The sequence below is a fragment of the Eucyclogobius newberryi genome, unplaced genomic scaffold (genome assembly GCF_026437365.1).
Source record: "Eucyclogobius newberryi isolate DKJ021-1_F unplaced genomic scaffold, fEucNew1.0.hap1 SCAF_2, whole genome shotgun sequence".
Classification (NCBI taxonomy): domain Eukaryota; kingdom Metazoa; phylum Chordata; class Actinopteri; order Gobiiformes; family Gobiidae; genus Eucyclogobius; species Eucyclogobius newberryi.
The window spans coordinates 37694088-37714788 of NW_027315834.1; the positions used below are offsets into that span (position 1 = coordinate 37694088).

Sequence of the window (20701 nt, forward strand, 5' to 3'; positions counted from 1 at the left end):
TTGTGCAGTCGTGTGCGCTCTGCCGGAAGAGGTTAAAGAAATATGAGTCATAGAATATGTTTCGTTGAGGCAAACCTGGCGCTCGGAAAGTCAAAGGTGAGAGATTTGTCCGCGCGGTTCTCACGACGCTCTAATACTTCAATTTCAACAGGAATCCGGAGATGAGGCATTCATAATACTCATTTTTACCTCGTGACCTTTGTGTCGCCGTTATCGTTTTTGGTGAAAAATGTGTTCTCAGGCGAGCGTTTTTACATCAACGTGTGGGAAATGTTAGCTTTTAATTAGGCCTGTCACAGTAATTACTATATATTGACTCTATGAATTTAAGAGGGAACAGTGTTTTTAGGAAATCGTGTGTACATTTTCTTGGCATTTGTGAGGATGTTTAGTTTCTTTGTAGTACAATAAGATTTGAGCTGTAAAAAAAGTAACTTCTATGACAAATTAGAGATAAAAAGTGAGTACTAAAGTGTTTCAATATGCCATGTTTTTATTGCATCTCATATTTGGAATCAATATTGTACATTTAGAAAAGAGTTTACTGTGATTATCCGGTTTAAGAGTTATTGAGTCAAGGCGGATATTCCTTGTATGTATCGCACTTGAAAATGTGTTATCGTGACCTCACTTTTAAGTCCATGACACGACACAATCCTTTTCTTATGCAGCTCGATTTCGACACGAAGGAATAGACTCAATATAGAATATAGATATAGAATACAGATTTCAACAATGATGATTAAAAACGCTCTTTTAACTCATCTCTAACCCATTTTCAACACTAAATGTCCCAATCAGATGTTGCATCCCGATCACTGATCGGATATACATTTTACTCGTATTAGTTTGATCAGCTCTATACATTTCAAGCTTATTATTAGACATGAATACCCCAGTAGAAGTCTCTCATCTCCGTATAATATTATGCATGAATGGAGCAGGACATTTTACTGCCGTGAAGTGTAAACTTTAGTTTTGTTTTACGCCGTGCGATCCTGCCTGCCACAGCAGAGCGCATCACACAGATAAAGGCAAACATCCTCAATAACTGCTAATATGAAGAAAGCTATGGGTGAGACGGGGGTGCAGAGTGTGCGCTGTGTCGCGCATACACCGTGAGTGTAGGTCACTTCAAACACTCGCCCCTGGCTCACTCTCGACTCGAAGACATTCAGACGGATTTCATCAAGAAAAACATACATTTTATTATTTAAGCCAGAAGAGAATTAAGGGTGCAGTTCTTAAAAGCACATTATGGCCTTACTTTATGACACTGTGGCACTTTCATTTAATACGCACTTTGCTCATTTGTTTACATGCTGCTGGGTGTTTGAAGTTGAGCTGCAATTTTTATTTAATTCAAATTTTGCACTATTATTTCTTATTCAAGCTACCTCAAAGAAAGGTGCACTGTTAAAGTGTTAAGAAATAAAATAAAAACTGGGGACCACCTGTTTTTGTTGCATTTGTGCATTTTTTTAATGTGTTACAAAAGTATTGAATCGGGACTCGGTATCGGCAGATACTCAAAATCAGATACTCAAAATCAGATTATTCGGAATCGGATCAGGGCCAAAAAAACTGATTGGGACATCCCTACTAAATAATACTACTTTCTATATTAAACATTGTGGTCTTTTCTAGTTCTGATAAAGCTCAAGATCATTGAGTCAGAGTATGTTTCTTTTGTATCACTACTTGCTCTTGTTCGTCTTTTCATCCACAGACGGTTCTTTCTCAAACACTACACCATCTCCAGCAGTTCCGCGCCTCGCCACGTGGGTCACGGCCGTCCAACGATTGCCCCGCTGTAAATACACATCCGGAGTCGACTCTCACCGCACCCGTTTCCGGCTCGCCCTTAATGGCCCGGGCTCGCTGCACATTGCACATTTACCGCGTCAATAGGGCCGCGCATCGATCCGTCGGAAGCATAAGTGGTCGCGCGTTGCATTACGAGCTGTTGCTGGACGGCCGCTGTCACAAGTGCATAGATTTCCCGGGCGGATAAAGAAATTACCTGCCGCGCTAACTACCTGTGTGGGCTTCGAATGCGGTTGTGTATCGTCCGGTTTCCTGGCTTCCTCCCCGTGTCTCTGATTGTCCGTCCGCGGGCCTTTTCACCCCCCTCCTGAGTCGCTTGCCACCTGCCTTCTTTAGATTACCGACCGCGGGCTCGTTATGTAACCAATATTCCTGCGTTTCCCCGCTTGATTTGTTTGTCGTGCGAGGGAGGTTGAGATTGTGTGCTTTTCCAGCCGGAGGCAAACATTGCTTCCGCCGGCGAGGTAGCGTCCGAGCAGGCGCACGCCCACGCAGGCGCCGGGCGGCTGATAAATGAGTCGGAAACGCTGCTGAACACAGAAGAGACGTCCCGGATGCTGGGGCAGGTGCACTGAGTTTTACAGAAAGCTCAGACGCTTTTTCTCCAGAGCACGGACTAAATGGCTTGAGAGGAAAATGGATGCAGGGATGTAGAAAATAGTGGCGGAGCTAAATGAACAAAACAAGATTAGTGTTAGTATGATCCTATTTACTGTGATGTATTGATTAATGCGATTCTTGGACAGTGGCATTCAAAATAATCACTTTGTAGTAGAGGTAAGGATTTATCATCGGGAATATTCTTTTGAGGATATACAAAGTTTTAATATCGAGTACATTGTTTCTAGTACAAATGCTACAAAAACTAGCTGATTAGAAAATACAAATGACAAAAAAGTGACTGTATGTTAGGGGATAAAGGTTTAAGGTTTAATCTGATTTTACAGACATTTCACATTTGTCTGATAATTAAACCTCAACTAATATCTTTAAAGACATGATTGAACACATTTCTGTCGGATTGATTCGTGTGATATTCATTTTGTATTACTATTTACTGTAATATTAATGCATCTCTTTTACGTTTGCATTCAAAATCATCTTACAAATACGTATAACTCATTCACGTTAGAGCCACAAAGCACTCACACTGACATATTCAATTCGCCATTCTAGTCCTGGTCTTGTCCTGGTCTTGTCCTGGTCTAGTCCTGGTTTAGTCCTGGTTTAGTCCCTTTTACAACAAAGGTTTAAACGTTATCGGACCTCTTTGTTTTCTGCGCTGTACGTTTCAAACTGATCTTGCATAATACAAGCACTGCTGATTCATCCCTGAAGCACTCTTCTTTGTTGATTAGTTCTGGTCCAGTCCTGGTTTAGTCCTGGTTTAGTCCTGGTTTAGTCCCGGTTTAGTCCTGGCTTAGTCCTGGTTTAGTCCTGGTTTAGTCCTGGTTTAGTCCTGGCTTAGTCCTGGTTTAGTCCTGGTTTAGTCCTGGCTTAGTCCTGGTTTAGTCCTGTTTTAGTCCTGGTTTAGTCCCGGTTTAGTCCTGGCTTAGTCCTGGTTTAGTCCTGTTTTAGTCCTGGTTTAGTCCTGGTTTAGTCCTGGCTTAGTCCTGGTTTAGTCCTGGCTTAGTCCTGGTTTAGTCCTGGTTTAGTCCTGGCTTAGTCCTGGTTTAGTCCTGGCTTAGTCCTGGTTTAGTCCTGGTTTAGTCCTGGTTTGATCCTGGTCCAGTTCTGGTTTAGTCCTGGTTTGATCCTGGTCCAGTTCTGGTTTAGTCCTGGTTTAGTCCTGGTTTGATCCTGGTCCAGTTCTGGTTTAGTCCTGGTTTAGTCCTAGTTTAGTTCTGGTCCAGTTCTGGTTTAGTCCTGGTTTAGTCCTAGTTTAGTTCTGGTTTAGTCCTGCTCCAGTCCCGGTTTAGTCCTGGTTTAGTCCCGATTTTGAAGTGGCGTGTGAGTGTGGTATACTTTTATAGAGCTGTTTCCTTCATTTTAAAATCAATATTTATACAGAATCTAATCTCTCCTGGCAAATTGCTTCCGGGTTATGAGTCACCAGGGAATCACAGCTTTCAATTTTGAGAACTTGATTAGTCGAGGTGCAGGTTTTGTGTTTTTTATTGCTGTTTTTTGAACAATGTATTGTTTAGACCTGTGACGTACATTCCTAAAACCACATCATTATCGTCTCTGTAAATTTAATTATTCATCTCAGGGGAATATTATCTGTTAAAGGCAAATCCAAATGTAAATGAGGTTAAAACAAAGCAACAACAATAACATATTGTGTCTATCGAGGTTGTTCAGTCATCATTTTCCACTTCTAAAACCTTCAAATATAATGAACAATGGATACATCTTGATTTCTTTTAGGTGGTCTAGCCTAGATCTTTAATAACTGAAGAGGAGATGAACGTTACTGCACAATATATAAAGTATCTTTACCGCAATGTGGAAGAATAACACCAACTCCTCCATCTGACAGGAATAGACAAGAATATTTTTACAATGAAAATATTGAAAAAGGCCAATTTTTATTCACAATTTGAATATGCAGACTAAAATGCATTTGATTGAAGTTTTATTTTGACGGAATTTGACGAATATATCAAACCATGGCAATATTTGTTTAATACAACTGAAACACTGTGTCAAAAATATCGAAATACTCAAATATCTCAGTGAACGACAGTCGATATTGCAGTAATTTCCCTTATCGTCCGCCCCTGAGCGATCTCTGTGCGTCCAAGCCCAGTAGACGATGAGTCCAGTCGTATCTGTAACTGTATTTCGTTGCACGTTGAGCGCCGCAGTGTCGCGTTTCAGGAAAACCCCGGAACGTGCAGCACCTTTTCGCTTTTTCCCCCCCCCGTTTGTTCCTTGCCCGTTTAAACCGTTACACTGATGCAGCAGAGCACATTCAATACCTCCTGCTCTTACGCAGAAGCGGACTCTCCTCCTCGTCTAATGCTTCCTGTTTGGCTTTAATCGCAGCTCAGGTTTCAGGAAGACAGGATGCATTAGCGGAGACAGGAGGAGGTCTGCATCAGCGTTATGACGGCTGCCGGGGAATTGTTTGGCATTTTTAGAAGAACGGGCCGTGAAAAAGGGAAGAGGAACAGGTTGACAGGAGTTGAAAGACAGGGCAGAATGACAGTTTTTGGGCCTGTTTTGTGGTGAACATCTGTCTCGTTACTGGGTCTGTCCGCACGAGACAAAATGTGGCACAAAGTTCAACGTCTTCTTCCCCTGTCAGCGGAAACAAGCAAACGGGGAATTGTTTTTTCACACGCGCTTCATAAAGTGGTGCGATTAATCAGGCCCTAAACATGTGAGCTGTGTCAGGTGTACGGCGTAAGATGAACACGGCAAGTAAGTCCCAAAGAGATGAGAACATTTAAGGAAAAACAGATAAGTGCCGTTTAAAAACATTGTTGACGGTACAATTACAGCAAGGCAAGTTTATTTGTAGAGCACAATTTGTACACAAGGCAAAGTGCTTCACACAACAGGAAAGAATGCATTAAAATCACAAAGACATGACAGAAATCACAGAATACATTAAGACCTAAAAGAGAAGAGTGCAAAGAAAATCCTTTCAGTCATATGCACAGCTAAACAAAACTGTTTTAGCTTAGATTTGGACAATGTCTGAGTAGAACCTGTCTCACATCTTCAGGAAGAATGTTCCAGATTTTAGCTGCATAAAACTGAAACGCAGATTCACCATGTTTAGTCCTGACTCTGGCACCAGCAGGAGGCCGGTCCATGTTTAGTCCTGACTCTGGGCACCAGCAGGAGGCCGGTCCATGTTTAGTCCTGACTCTGGGCACCAGCAGGAGGCCGGTCCATGTTTAGTCCTGACTCTGGGCACCAGCAGGAGGCCGGTCCATGTTTAGTCCTGACTCTGGGCACCAGCAGGAGGCCGGTCCATGTTTAGTCCTGACTCTGGCATCAGCAGGAGGCCGGTCCATGTTTAGTCCTGACTCTGGCACCAGCAGGAGGCCGGTTCATGTTTAGTCCTGACTCTGGCACCAGCAGGAGGCCGGTCTATGTTTAGTCCTGACTCTGGCATCAGCAGGAGGCCGGTCCATGTTTAGTCCTGACTCTGGCACCAGCAGGAGGCCGGTCCATGTTTAGTCCTGACTCTGGCATCAGCAGGAGGCCGGTCCATGTTTAGTCCTGACTCTGGCACCAGCAGGAGGCCGGTCCATGTTTAGTCCTGACTCTGGCACCAGCAGGAGGCCGGTCTATGTTTAGTCCTGACTCTGGCACCAGCAGGAGGCCGGTCCATGTTTAGTCCTGACTCTGGCACCAGCAGGAGGCCGGTCCATGTTTAGTCCTGACTCTGGGCACCAGCAGGAGGCCGGTCCATGTTTAGTCCTGACTCTGGCACCAGCAGGAGGCCGGTCCATGTTTAGTCCTGACTCTGGGCACCAGCAGGAGGCCGGTCCATGTTTAGTCCTGACTCTGGGCACCAGCAGGAGGCCGGTCCATGTTTAGTCCTGACTCTGGCACCAGCAGGAGTGTTAACATTGTTTAATGTCTGTGCAGGAGCGCGGGGCAGGAGCACTTCCTCTGCTCTTTTGGAAATGGACCGAGAGGCTGTGTCGGAGCTAAACTCACCGATGTTTTCCTGAAGGTGAATCACACATTTATCGCAGTCACTGAGCGACACTTCATTTGGCATAACACGACGACGCACGCCCGGTCATGGAAACGAACACATCAACAAGGCAAAATAATGAATACCGGGAGCATAAATTAGCTTTCAATATTAATTTCACAAACAGTAGCAAGAAGCATTTAAAACAAAAACTCTGAACATGCTTTTCTGACAGAACAATTAAAACGCCACGAGCCTCAACCGTTTGAAATGATCTTGATTCAGTTTCAATGTGTTTAATTGCACATTTTAATGCACATTTAATACCTTAAGTTTGGCTGTGGTTCAGTGACTACATTAATAACAACTTTGACTCAAGGACAGTATTTATTTTTCCTGTGATTTCTCCAGGTTTTGCAAACGGAACAGCACTGGTAAAACACGCGGTAATAAAGTTTATCTATGTCAATTTAGAACTGGAATTGACAAGTGAATACGGGAACTTTACGTAATTGCAGTGGTGGAAAGAATACTGTAAATGTGTACTCACGTAAAAGTACTGTTACATGGCTAGTAATGTGCTCAAAATTGCTGCCAAAACTGTACTTAAGTAAAAAGTACACGTGAAAAATACTAAGTTACTTTTTTGATCAATATTTTATACAAAAGTTGATAAATGTAATTGTGTAAATTGAATGACCCGAGACCTGGAGACAAATGGGACTTGAACTGTACTCAATGTATTTTCAAATCATATTTACACTCTAAAATGGTATTAAGTACAAGTTAAAGTTTAAAAATCGACTGAAAAAAGCACAATTACCCCACAAAAAACGACTCAATCACAGTAATGTGAGTATTTTTGCTTCGACACAGAATATCCATACTGTTTATGATGACGCTTCTCGACACGTGGCACATGAATAATTGACACTTTTGATTCTTCTCCTGTGGTTGAGTCATTTCCGGTTGATTATGATTCTCGTTCTAATGCCCACGTCTTAAGGGTTTATCACTCAGCTCTAAGGTTCATTACAAGAGAAGGATAGAGAACTCACCACTGTCACTTATGTTCTAAAGTAGAATGCAAGAACAGCACTGCCTTTTGTTTGTGTACAAGGCTCTAGTCGGCAGTTTGAACGATGATTTATCCAGTTTATCGCACATTAGTTCAAGTACAGTATTTTCCGCTCTATAAGGCGCACTTAAAAGCCTTTCATTTTCTAAAAAAATTACAATACGCCTTATAATCCAGTATATTTGTGCTTTATGTGGATGATTTCTGGTTGTGCTTACTGACCTCAAAGCAATTTTGAGTGGTACACGTTTTGTTTTGCTTAATGCACCTTATATCTATGAAAAAATGATAAAAAACAGACCATTCATTGACAGTGCGCCTTATAATCCAGTGCGCCTTATAGTGCAGAAAATACGGTATTCGCTTTTTGAGGTCTCAGGACATTTTTATCTTACAATCCCATCGTAAGTCCCATCGTACAACTTTGCTCTTGTGGAACAAAACACAGAGACTTTAAATTGAATAAATGTTATGTGTTTGTACTGTATGTATTGGTTAATTGTATTGAATGTTTTATGTGTGTTTTAGTACCCTGTGTTTGTCTGTTGTGGTTTTCCCTCCAACACTCCCAGTGCATTAATCAGCCTCCAGTAGACGAAGGACGGCCGTACCATTGAAACAAATGCATGTAGTTTGCACTTTTGCTGTTGTCGAGGGGGAAACGTGAAGTCTGATGGATGAGTCAGTCCCAGCTGAAGACACGCAACTCTGAGTCATCATAAATATGAGTCCAGCCAGTGCAGCGCAGGTTGAAGCCCGACAGTCTGCTCGTTCCCTTTTCCCCTCCCGGTATCGTCTACACCGGCCAATTGGATCAAATTATTGAAATACGAAAGAGCGTTGAAGGTGAATGAAGCTAATATCTTGAGGGCACTTGAATTTTATTGCTTCAGCCGGAGCCGTTGAGGAGATAATGGCCACCGAGCATTGCTTTGGTTCCCAGCGATTCCCGAGCGGACAATGAGGGACTCTTCATATATAGACGTGTTCTATTATGCGTCTATAAACCAGGCACGGACGGATTAAACTGTTACACGAGCGCTTCACTGAGCATGGATTGAGAAAGTCAGACATGTTGAGGACGTTCACTGTCACCTGGGATGAAACGTTTGAATTATACACTCACCGATTAAAAATTTAGAGTGCATCACGCTTTTGCGACATTTTTTGTTATTCATGGCCGTTTCCAATCATATGTCGACATTATAAAGACTCAAATATGCAAGGGGCAGGTGGATGAAGAGATCAAAATGGCCAAACTGATTTTGTAGACGTTGACCACCACAAAGATTAAAAAATAACATTTATTTTGAAGAGGTTTGTCTGACTATTTGAACTTAAATGATATCCTTTATTTTTTTCTTCTTTTTTATATATGTGTGTTTACTTAGAATTCATATTTTTCCTTTTTTTTTTTTTTTTTTTTAATTTTTAAGAATACACAAAACAGAAAAACAAGAAACACGACCAGAGAGCCCAAATAATAATGATAATAATACAAAATATAACCGCAAGCGGCAATGATCGGCCCTCGCCACGCCGCCGCCACGCCGCAAGAGGAGGGGGCGCTAACGCGCCCCAATTGTCCTTTTATTACATCTACTGCTGAATCTGTGACGCTGTCACATCTTCTTCCCTTTGTTTTACCATCAAAAAGCAATTTTATTTTGAATTCTTGGCAAAATGTGCGGCTTTGCCGCACAGACACCGTGACTCTTAGAATAAAAATGTGGATAACTTTTGATGGTCCACCCCTGAAGATGAGTCTCACCAAATTTCAGGTTAATATGTCTAACGCCCTAAGAGGAGTTTGTGAAAGTCTAAAGTGTAAACATGTTCTGGCGATTTCCCCATTGGAATAACATGGGAGGTTTCGGTCATCGCTACGGCAAAACCATAACAATTATGACATGGGTCTCATTGACTTTTTTGATGGGGATGCCAAAATTGAGTTGTGTGTCAAATTTCATATAATTTCGCAAAACTAAATATTTAACCTCCATATAAAATCTGTAGGGGGCGCTGTGGCTCCAAATTAATTTATTTCACTTCAAGTAGGTTTAGGGCAAAGAGTTTAACAACTGATTCTAATTTGACGCAATTCGGACTTTATCTGCGCAAACGGCAGAAATGTTAAATTTGGGAGATTTCTGAAATTCTTGCTACAGTTTGCGGCTTCGCCGCACAGAGACCGTGACAGGTATCAATGTAATTTGGATAACTTTTGATGTTTCAGCTTTTTAGGGCCAACGCCCTGGGAGGAGTTCGTAAAAGCACGACGTTTGGAAAAACTCCGAAGTCATGTTTAGCCATTTTTGAAGCAATATGGCCGACATTTGGTTGGGCGGACGGCGTTGCCGTAATAATATTTTTTACTTCTCTTGTCACCATCTACCTCTGCACCAAATTTCACGATTCTACGATCAGATTTTTTTTGGGTCATTTCCCATCTCTCAATGCATTTTTGGTACATTTGGGGGCGCTGACGCGCCAATTTTTTTAATTTTAGAAAAAGGAAATAGCCAGAATGTAGAGAGGCACGATTTTTAGAGGTGTGCTAATTTTTGTGACTTTTCGTCAATGTTCACTGGGTGAAAAATAGGGGGGTTGGTCCCGAGAAGAAGAAGAAGAAGAAGAAGAAGAAGAAGAAGAAGAAGAAGAAGAAGAAGAAGAAGAAGAAGAAGAAGAAGAAGAAGAAGAAGAAGGAGGAGGAGGAGGAGGAGGAGGAGGAGGAGGAGGAGGAGGAGGAGGAGGAGGAGGAGGAGGAGGAGGAGGAGGAGGAGGAGGAGGAGGAGGAGGAGGAGGAGGAGGAGGAGGAGGAGGAGGAGGAGGAGGAGAAGAAGAAGAAGAAGAAGAAGAAGAAGAAGAAGAAGAAGAAGAAGAAGAAGAAGAAGAAGAAGAAGAAGAAGAAGAAGAAGAAGAAGAAGAAGAAGAAGAAGAAGAAGAAGAAGAAGAAGAAGAAGAAGAAGAAGAAGAAGAAGAAGAAGAAGAAGAAGAAGAAGAAGAAGAAGAAGAAGAAGAAGAAGAAGAAGACAATGTTTCCCATTTTTCAAATATCATAAACTATACATTTTCGGAAAGCGCTCGCGCTTTCCTACCTCATGGTGTGAGTCCCTGGTCACTGACGGGTACTTTCGATAATTTTGAGTGGGCTCCACCCACTTTGTGTTTTTGGCCCTCTATACAGTAATAATGTTAAATTTTTGCATTACATGCTTATATGCACGGAACATGCAAGAGATGGGGAACGTATTCGTGAGCAATGTAAAGTGCTCGTGTAGTGCGAACTTTTGCACGGGCTTCGCCCGTTTACAACGGTAATGTTCCATTTTCCTACAACTAATTAGTATGCACGGGGCGTGCATGAGTGGAGGAGTGCGTTAGTGAGTGTTTGGAAGTGGGCGCTCGATTTCGTGCGCACTACGTGCGCACTTGCGCAGCCGTGCTTCGCACGGCCTTACGAGACTAATAGGCCTCTCGCCAGCTTGTGGCGCTCGGGCCTAATAATGAAAAATAATAATTATAGCACAATATGTTAAAACATAAATACAATTGCGGCACAACAAGTCCAACATACAAGTTCCATTTTGACCCAAAATTTTGCAGATTTGTGAATGTTTAAGTCAAGTCTGAAAGTGATTTTCTCTATTATGTCTAATGTCAGTCCAGTCCTTGTGATGACAACAATGTGTATAAACTACAGCACGAAACAATGAATAATCATAATAGTAAAATATAAACGATAGTAAAATAAGCCATGCATAAAAATAAGACTTTGACTAAATATAAACTCAAAATGTACATTAGGATCAGAACGACAGTGAAAAACCATCGTGTTTGTCATTCAAATTTTGCAAAAAGTCTTCTGTCCCAAGTGTGTCAAGGAAAACGTCTACGAATAAACGATTTTCAAATTAAAAAAGCTAAATTAGTTGCGACATTGATCACTGTTAAACATCCACCCATTTCATCAAATCATTCTTTTACGTCGATGTTGCATTGACCGCGTTTCCGTTCCCTCGTCTCGTCTTGATAAATGTGAAACCGCTCGACACCTCCGCACACGCCACGTCCCGATTGGCTGACGAACCGGTGACCGCGGGCCCGCGCCGGGATCGGGGCGTGGCAGCGGTGTCGAGAGCAACGCGCCCGTTATCTGGGTCAGAGAAGTGACTCATCCTCTCCTCGTCTACCTCCTTCTCTGATTCCCTTCCTTCCTGGTTTTCCTTCTTCCTCCTCCTCCTCCTCCTCCTCCTCCTCCTCCGCCGGTGCCTTCCCCTCACATTCGCTCATCCGGCTCCTCCCCCTCCATCAGAAAACCCTCATTCATAAAGTGGAGGAGGATGGGGGCCGTGTTGGGTGTGTGCCAGTGGGGATAAATCACCAGCTGTGGACGTGGAGCTTTCGTGGGGCGACGAGAACCCGAGATGCAATAGTGCAGTTTATTCCATTTATTTGCATGACGTACTATGGTTTTTTACGCTTTAACACACTATTATAGAACGAATAGATGGAGGACAGAGAACAACACGGAACACAACACGTCCAGAGAGCTGAAATCAAAGTTAGAACACAAGCAGACGTCAACTAAACGTCGAAAGAAACACAATCACAGCACATTTAGATTAAAATAAAAGTCCCTGAATGTAATTTCTTCCATTTGTCTAATGTCTGTTACTATGACAATCCAGGCCTTGATTGTTGGTGAGGTTTGTGTCACCCATTTCTTTGTAATGGTCTTTTTTTCTGCCGCCAAAATGACCCTCCAAGTGTATCCAGTTATTGTGTCCATGGCAGGAGTTTTGAGGCCCAAATACATAGTTCTAAAATTCTGTGATATTATTAAGTAGAATTATCTGTCAGATGCAGATTTGTTGACCTCGTTTATGGTTCATATCTCTTTAATGTCTGGGCTCATCCACACGAAACAAAAACTGGCACAAAGTTCAACATTCTGTCTGTATAGTCTGTTTGAAATGGGAACTATCTGAACTATCAAAACCTAAAGTTGCAAATCAAATCGTAATGCTTGTAAAAAAATTTAAAAAAAAACACACACACAATAAGATTTTTGTTTTTTTTCACAATTGTTACTTTGAATACTTTCTGTTCCAGTTAAGAGGAGGAACGGGCAGTTTTGACAAGAACTAATATTGCTATTTTTGTTGAAAAAAAAGTGTCCCTGTCGTACTTTTATGTATTAGAGGAATTTGAAAAAAACTGTAAAATAACCAACAAAAAATCAAGAATGACACTTTATACCCTCATTTGAAAGATTACTACATAAATTTGTTCCATTTTAATTTCAATCTAGAAAGACTCAAACTGCCAAAACAAAACGATTATAAGAGGAAGTTTATATTTTATTTATTCAGCTCTTTTTGCAGCATTTCAAGGTGTTTTTAAAAATAAACAATTTAAACAACATTAACAACATTATACCAGTTTATTTATAGCCCACTTCAAGTCAATAATACATTTTGGGTGGTTAAATTACTTTCGGGATGAAATAACCTCTGGTCTATGTTAAACAATTCTGCAATAAATGAATTTTGCTCACTATGGAAGCTGCTGAAAGAAACGGGTGATATAATATAGTTATAAACCTTTATTTTAGAATGTGATGGACTTGGGTTCACCATTTCAAACATCACTAATTTCAAGAAATGCCCTTCAAGTTACATTCAATATTCAATCTTTTCAGTTTTTCCCCCAGCGCTCCTGCTGCAAATCACCAGCCCACCTCTAAAATCGACTTAACATTGTCAAGAATGATGTAAATCAAGTCAGATTTACTGTTATATTTGTTTAGAAAAATTGAATCACAAACATATCTCTTTTTGTAACTCTTGGAAGCATTAGAATGTTCTGTTTTTCTCCGATAACTCCTAAAAAGTGTTGCTGTGCAGTGCTATTTCCAGCGCTGTGCACAGAAACACAAACAGACAAAGTATGGGTGCAGCTTTTCGGCGGAGGCGTGAGCTCGGCCAAGCGCCTTCCACGCCAATGTTTTGTTTTTGTGCTGGTAAAATTAGGACACTCCCACTTGCAAATGTGTCAGCGCCGTCCAATCTATCATCCAACTGTTTTTATCGCGGACAATGCTCTGCTATGGAACTGAGTGGAAGCATGTAGAAGTTGTAGTGGCGACGTGTGGGCGGATACACAAACAAAGTATCATGGAGGCTGCGCCGTCTGTAGGAGGTGTGCGCGCTCAGCTTTATATATAGAACCTCACACCCACATGGAGACGATACAGCTACAGAGAGAAAGCATCATTTATAATGCGCTTTAGCTTAGATCATTGTAAACACTTCATAATAACTACACCTTAAGTAGCCTTGATAAAGCTTGAGCAAAGACTTAATTAATAATGAACAAATAGCTTATTAAGAATGATTCAGGCTTTATTAAGTAGGTATTATAATGTGTATACTGCGATTTTCCTGCAAATAAACTTTAGGCATAGTAACAACAAAGTTTTGAATTCACTCTATCACTTTGTCAAAGACATGTGTATTTGTTTACTAGAAATGTGAAACGACAAAATTAAATAAATAAGGGCTGCAACTAACAATTATTTTGTTATTTAATTCATCAAACTATTTTGTTTTGTTTTTTTCAAATTTGACCCAGATGAAGCTTAAGTGATGCCGCTTCAGGGCACCTTGCTCAAGAATACTTAGATGAATTAGGTTTTTCATTAGAAAAAAACTTTAAAAAATGGTTTCATTTAGATAATAACCCATTCTTGCTTTGGTGAGCCATAAAACCTCTTTTTATAGCACATGGCGTGTTATTGCCTATTAATAGTAAAATACTGCATTGAGACTTTTACTATTAATGGGCAGTGACAGACACAATAACATTGACACTGTCCAGCAAATGCAGTTCAATGTATCAATAAACATTTGTATTTCCAATAATAGAAGGTCTTTCTACAGGAGGCGTGTATGTACCTGTTGCAGCACTACGACTGGTGTGTGGACCCCCCAGACCAGGACCTCCAGTACAAATGGCTGCCCGTGTCCCGCCCGGCCAATCCTCCCACCATCACCTTCAGCCGCCTGGACGGGACAACTGACAGCAGTGGCACGTGACAGGGAGGGCCAGAGCGGTTAGTGACCAAGAGCAGGGCTTTAGAACAGTTTAAAATATGTTCCAATTCAGCTGTAAAAAGGTGTTCATCTTAGGGATTTGGACCCGGTGATAACGAACTATTATTCAACCCCAAAGACGTGATTGTTGTCAGTTAAAAGGACTTGAACCCATGAGATTTTGTGGAGCCAAACCCTAACAAATAATGATCAATTTCAACATTTGTGGATGTCTATTTTGGATATTTCTGTAAAAACTGTGAATCTTCCATAGAGTTACTGGACACACTAAGCCCTTCATCTGAGTTTAATCATTGCGCCACTTTCTGAAGCTATTGTGGAAAAAGAATGTATCCTTTATTTATTTGTGTTGACAGAGAAGACGTTGAACTTTGTGCCAGTTTATGTTTCATGTGGATAGGCCCAGCCTTTACAGAGACATGAACTCTGATATATCTGACAGTCAAACTGAGAATTCTACCTTATAATTCTGACATGTTTCAGCTCAATCTAAACTATAGAGATAAACTATAGAGATTCTACAATGTTGTGATGACCTATTGGCGATATAATTGATGCTAGACAATTATATTATATATTATATACTACTTTGTTTCATATTTAAGTGATATGTTCAGCTTCCACTCCAATCGCAGTGTTTTCTCTGTCATTATTAGTGTTTTCAGCCTCTGCGGCGGCTCCAGTCAGTGCTAACGCGTCTCCAGGCTGCAGTGTACGCAGAATTATAGCTCGACATTTCAAATTTCATATTGCCCCATAAGCAAATGACGTTATATCATGAACGAAATGAATCCAGCCCTATTAGCTATTTATTTTTCAGATGTTATTGTGTTGTTTATCCATTTGCAAAGCTCATAACATTTGTCCCTTAATTTTCCTCTTTGACTCAGGCTGTTTTATTATGAGCTGTTAACGTAAGAGATGTCGACTGATGTTAATAAGAGAGGTTTTATTATTTATTACCATTTTAAGATTGGTGACAGGGAATGTGGACCTTTCCATGAGAAAGAAAACATCAAACCACGGGGAAAATGCAAGAGGATGTAAAGTAAAGCATTAAGAGATAGCTACAAAAGAGACAAAATGTGCCAGACTCGTACTTTAAAACTAACACTTGTTTTAACCTGGAAGATTCCATTCCAATACTATACATACTTTCCAACGGAAATATATATACATAGTATATACGTATAATATCTATATCTATTACAAATATTTATATCTAACATTTATAAAAATTTAAAAATAAGAATATGTCAGCAAATAAATGTGTTAATGTGTAATTAACTTAAAACCAGATCTCCCAATAGTAAATCAAATGCAATTGATAAACACAACATTCTTACTTAGCTATTTAAATATGAAGATGGATTAATTTAAAAGAATGGAACTACAACAAAACCACTGAGTTTCTAAGTGACAAACTGCAAATAATGAGAATGAAAGTACTCGCTTAATATTTAGTGTATTAATAGTGGTGGATGATTGTGACGAATATGAATATCTTTATAATCTTTATATTTTTATATCTTTATATTTTTGGGAGGCGCTCACTATGCACTATTTCACTATGCATCAGGAAGGGATGAACTTTACCTGTAAATGTTTGGTTGAGGTTCAAGTATCACACAAAACCTAAATAGACCATTAAATAAACCACAAAGGAGCAGAAATATTAGTTAATTCTTTCTTTTAACATATTTTTTTATAGTTTTAATTGTAGACAGCATACTCGACATGTTGCAGAGTTGATGTAGTAAATATATATATTGGATCATTTCGTGATTTTTATTTATCTATCTAACAAATCTATCTAACCCTACCCACAATAAACCTGAGTTATTAGATGCTAAATAAAATGCTAAAATGATACTTGCTAAATTGTCTGTGAATCCAGTGATTTGTACAAAAAGTCTAATACATAATACAGTAGGTTACAGAACTACAGACCTCCTACTCATAATGACAGAGTCTAGACATTATAAAATGCTATTAAAAAAGGCTTCATGGAGCAGCACATGTCCATTGTTAAATTCAGGACACAGACGGAGCTCGAGATTCCATCACTGACAGACCTGTCTCCCCTCCCCCTCCGACACCTAGCAACCAGTGCTTAGCAACAGTTCGTCATCCTCACACACTGCTTTTAGTATGCAAGTCTCACACACACTCAGACGTGGTTATTTTTGAACACATTCACTTGCTGGCATCGGCTCCAAGTAAATCACATTTAAAACCCTAAAACCAGCAGGACGCCTCCAGCCGACCCACCCAGGGGCAGATGCTGACATGCCCATGCCAGAGGGGCAAGAGTACCTCTCATGCCCCTCTGGCATAGGCATGTCTGCAAGGGCAAGAGGGGCAAGAGGAGCAAGAGGGGCAAGAGGGGCAAGAGGGGCAACAAGGGCCAAGAGGGGCAAGAGGAGCAAGAGGGGTAAGAGGGGCAACAAGGGCCAAGAGGGGCAAGAGGAGCAAGAGGGGCAAGAGGGGCAACAAGGGCCAAGAGGGGCAAGAGGGGCAAGAGGAGCAAGAGGAGCAAGAGGAGCAAGAGGGGCAAGAGGGACAAGAAGGGCCTAGAGGGGCAAGAGGAGCAAGAGGGGCAAGAGGAGCAAGAGGGGCAAGAGTACCTCTCTTGCCCCTCTGGCATAGGCATATCTGCAAGGGCAAGAGGGGCAAGAGGGGCAAGAGGAGCAAGAGGGGCAAGAGGAGCAAGAGGGGCAAGAGGGACAAGAAGGGCCTAGAGGGGCAAGAGGAGCAAGAGGGGCAAGAGGAGCAAGAGGGGCAAGAGAGGTGCTGAGGTCTTGCAAACCTTGTATTGAACCTAGATACTTGTTTGAGAAAGTATTTATACAAAATAAATGACATAAACAGGACAAAATATGATCTTCCTTAAATAGTTATAAAAAATATTTTGAGAACTAGAACCAACTGGTAATATAAAGTAAGTCTGCAGCAACGCCCCCAATAACAATTCACACTCTAATCAGATAAATATTTAATATTTTCCTCTTAGATTTAAGCCAAAATTACATAAAATTAAAGTTTTAAGAAGTAGTATTTATGTATTTTACTTTTAACCATATTGACTGTATATGATACATTTGATATACATCTCAATGGCTTGTTGTGTGGACAACCTATGGAGAGCCCCCCTGCAGTGTCTCTGAGGCCTCCCAGGGGGTCCCAGACCCCACTTTGGAAATCATTGGTCTGAAAAGGGCATTTTTATTATCATTGTGGTATCAAAAAACAATTTATTTGAAAATATAATGCTCTAGCATGGGGCCCCTCAAATGACATGCCCTATGAGTGCCCTCCACCCCCGTCCAAGTTTAAATCTAGTTAGTTATTAACCCTAATGTGGAGTTCTTTGTTCTAGTGAAGCTTAATTTTGAACATTACCTGATTGCCCTTTGAACATTTTAGAACAAGATTAGTTTTAATCCCCAAAGCCCGCCCTGCCGCCGCCCCTACCGCCGTCCCTGCCGCCGTCCCTGCCGCCGTCCCTGCCGCCGTCCCTGCCGCCGCCCTCAACACTTTGCAGCAGATGAATCATAACAAGTGTGATTGTTAATTAGGACACAGGGAGATATTTTAATGTCTTTATTCACAAGTGCGTATGTGAGTGATGGTACTTGCGTCACTATATTTATGTGTAACTTTGCGTTGCCCATGAAGTGGGCTCGGTCAAGTTTTAATCAACATGTGAATCATTTGCTGAGAAAGTTGTGTGTGCACCACAGGCAGCGTTTTAATGATGCACATCCACATATGACTCTTATGTCCATGTACTTTTCAAAACTGTTAAAAGTCAACGTTTAAAACTAAAATATATTTACACAAAACACAATAGAAAATTCTCTTGCAGAAATGAAGTAAGCAGCTTTTTCATGTTGTATTTGTATTGTTAATGTGTTTCATGTTGTACAGTATATATCATTCTTTCCGATAAAACGTGTTTTATTTACCTTTAGTTGTGTACCATTGTATCTCAGCATTCAGCGTGTTTATTGTATTGAAGCATGATTTTGTTAGTGATTTACTTATTTACTCAGAGCATTTTGACATATTTCAGATCCCATGGCAGCATACATTCTTACATTTGTACCTAGCTTTTTGTACTTTTTTTACATGATCAATAATAACAATCAATTACTAAAAATATGTTAGTTTTGAAAATGGTTTGATAATAACAATAAAGCTTTTACGATCCATTGACAGCTATGTAATAACTTGTACGTGTCTTTCTTTGGTTGCTATAGTTGATGACGCGGTAACCTTTATACAGTTATTCAGGTTTGTGAAAGTCTCCACGTCATAGTAATACCATATTCACCATAACTAGCACACACTCTGGTCCTGTTCGTGAGCGTCGTGCAATGTGTAGAATGCGTGGCACGCCGTTAAATCGCCGCGGCCATCTCCATAAGTAGCTGACGGCGTGTGTGTGTGAGAATACTGCTTTTGTCCTTCAGACTGACCGGACAGAGCGCTTGTGTATATCTTCTTTGTCTCCCTGCTCCTTTTCTCCTCGACCAAAACCAAACCTACAGTGTTTGTCGCGAAATCGGTGGAGCTGAAATCGGCCCGAAGTAAAAAACGTGACCCACCCGCGATCCCTTTACATTCAGCGACATGAGCAGCAGCAGCAGCAGCAGCAGCAGCAGCAGCAGCAGCAGCAGCAGCAGCATCAGGGGGAAACGCGCTCATCTACTTTATTTGCTCTCATCCATTTTCCGACTGTCATTTAAATCATCTCTCGCCTGCTCCTCTTTACCCCCGTGATCCAATCTGAAACACTTTGAAGACCCCCGTAGTCGGCAGATTGGATTTCCTCTCCGTCTCGGCGCAGGAAGCAGAGGATTTGATCAGTCTTGATGTGGTTACGGCAAAAGTGAAGATGATAATATCATTATCTGTCTCGTACTGTGCGGGAAAAGGGTTTTGTGCCCGGACATTGTTAAGTAGTCTGTTTGTGAGATTTATGTAACAGGCTGGAGGCAAAAGGTGAACTGTAGTGGAGTATACTGTAAAACATGCTATCACAGTGGTGGGCTGTTGTGTCCTCGGGCAAGACACTGTACACAATACTTCAGAGTAGATATTGCGAAGAGATAAATACCAGGATCATTTATTTTTGTTTATCGTTTTAGCAATTCATCAGAAATGTGCGTAAATGTAAATGTTGTGGTGGTGAAAGTGAATGAATCATTAAATTAACCACAAAAAACACGAAAAATATGCCTTTGTTTTATTTGTATTATTATTCAAAGCTCTTTTTGCTCCATTTTAATAGTTTTGTTACAGTAATTCTGCGTTTACGTGTCTTCAAAACAGTAATCAGTACCAGCTTATAATAATTACACCTTCATAAAGCCTGGACAAAGACTTAATCCACAATGAAGATCAAGTATGATTCAGGCGTAGTAGCCCTGTAGTCGACTAAAGAGGACAGTAAATATATAAAAAAATGAATCCTTATAATTCAAACTCCTAAAACACCATCGACCGATTAAAGGTCTATACAGTTAAAGGCCTTCAGCCCTAGTCACTACTTAATCAAGGGGTTAGGAGTTTATTATTAATGAAGTAAGCCCTAATTAATCATAATAAATGATCTGATTGTATGAATTTCTATTATCTAGTATGTGATAGTGCTCGATGGTGGTCTGAGAGGCTGATGGCGCGGAAAAGCAGCCACACATTGTCTCAGTCCGCCCCGGGACAGCCCCAGTGTGGAGAACAAATGAAAGTTTTCTGAGCAGATGTGAAACGGGGTTAGCGTTGTACAGTAACTCTGCCGCAGAAGGCTCTCTGCAGCACTTGAAGAGCGCGCTGTGATGCTGGAGAGTGGAGTTTGTAATGCTTTGATGTGGGAGCAGTGGCTGGTCACAGCTGTGTGCAGCAGGAGACTGTCAACACAAACATGAAAGAGGCGTGGCTCCTGCGCCTCACTGCAGCACTGAAGGCACGGGACGACTGCTGTGCTGGCGTTTCTCACAACTACGACAGGGGACAATTATGCAGTAAGATGAAAATGAAAGCGCGTCGTCTTCTTCTGTCAATCTCTAGATA

At 41.1% G+C, this 20701-nt stretch overlaps 1 protein-coding gene across 1 annotated transcript in view; it reads left to right on the forward strand.

Annotated features, from left to right (window-relative positions):
• Positions 1-14756, forward strand: part of LOC140367395 (putative cytochrome P450 120) — a 28241-nt gene extending 13485 nt beyond the window's left edge. The window contains exons 10-11 of the mRNA XM_072453863.1: positions 6379-6466; positions 14453-14756. Coding sequence (XP_072309964.1) covers positions 6379-6466; positions 14453-14608 — 244 coding nt within the window. The 3' untranslated portion in view covers positions 14609-14756. The remainder of the gene's footprint in view (positions 1-6378; positions 6467-14452) is intronic.
• The last annotated feature ends 5945 nt before the right edge of the window (positions 14757-20701 follow it).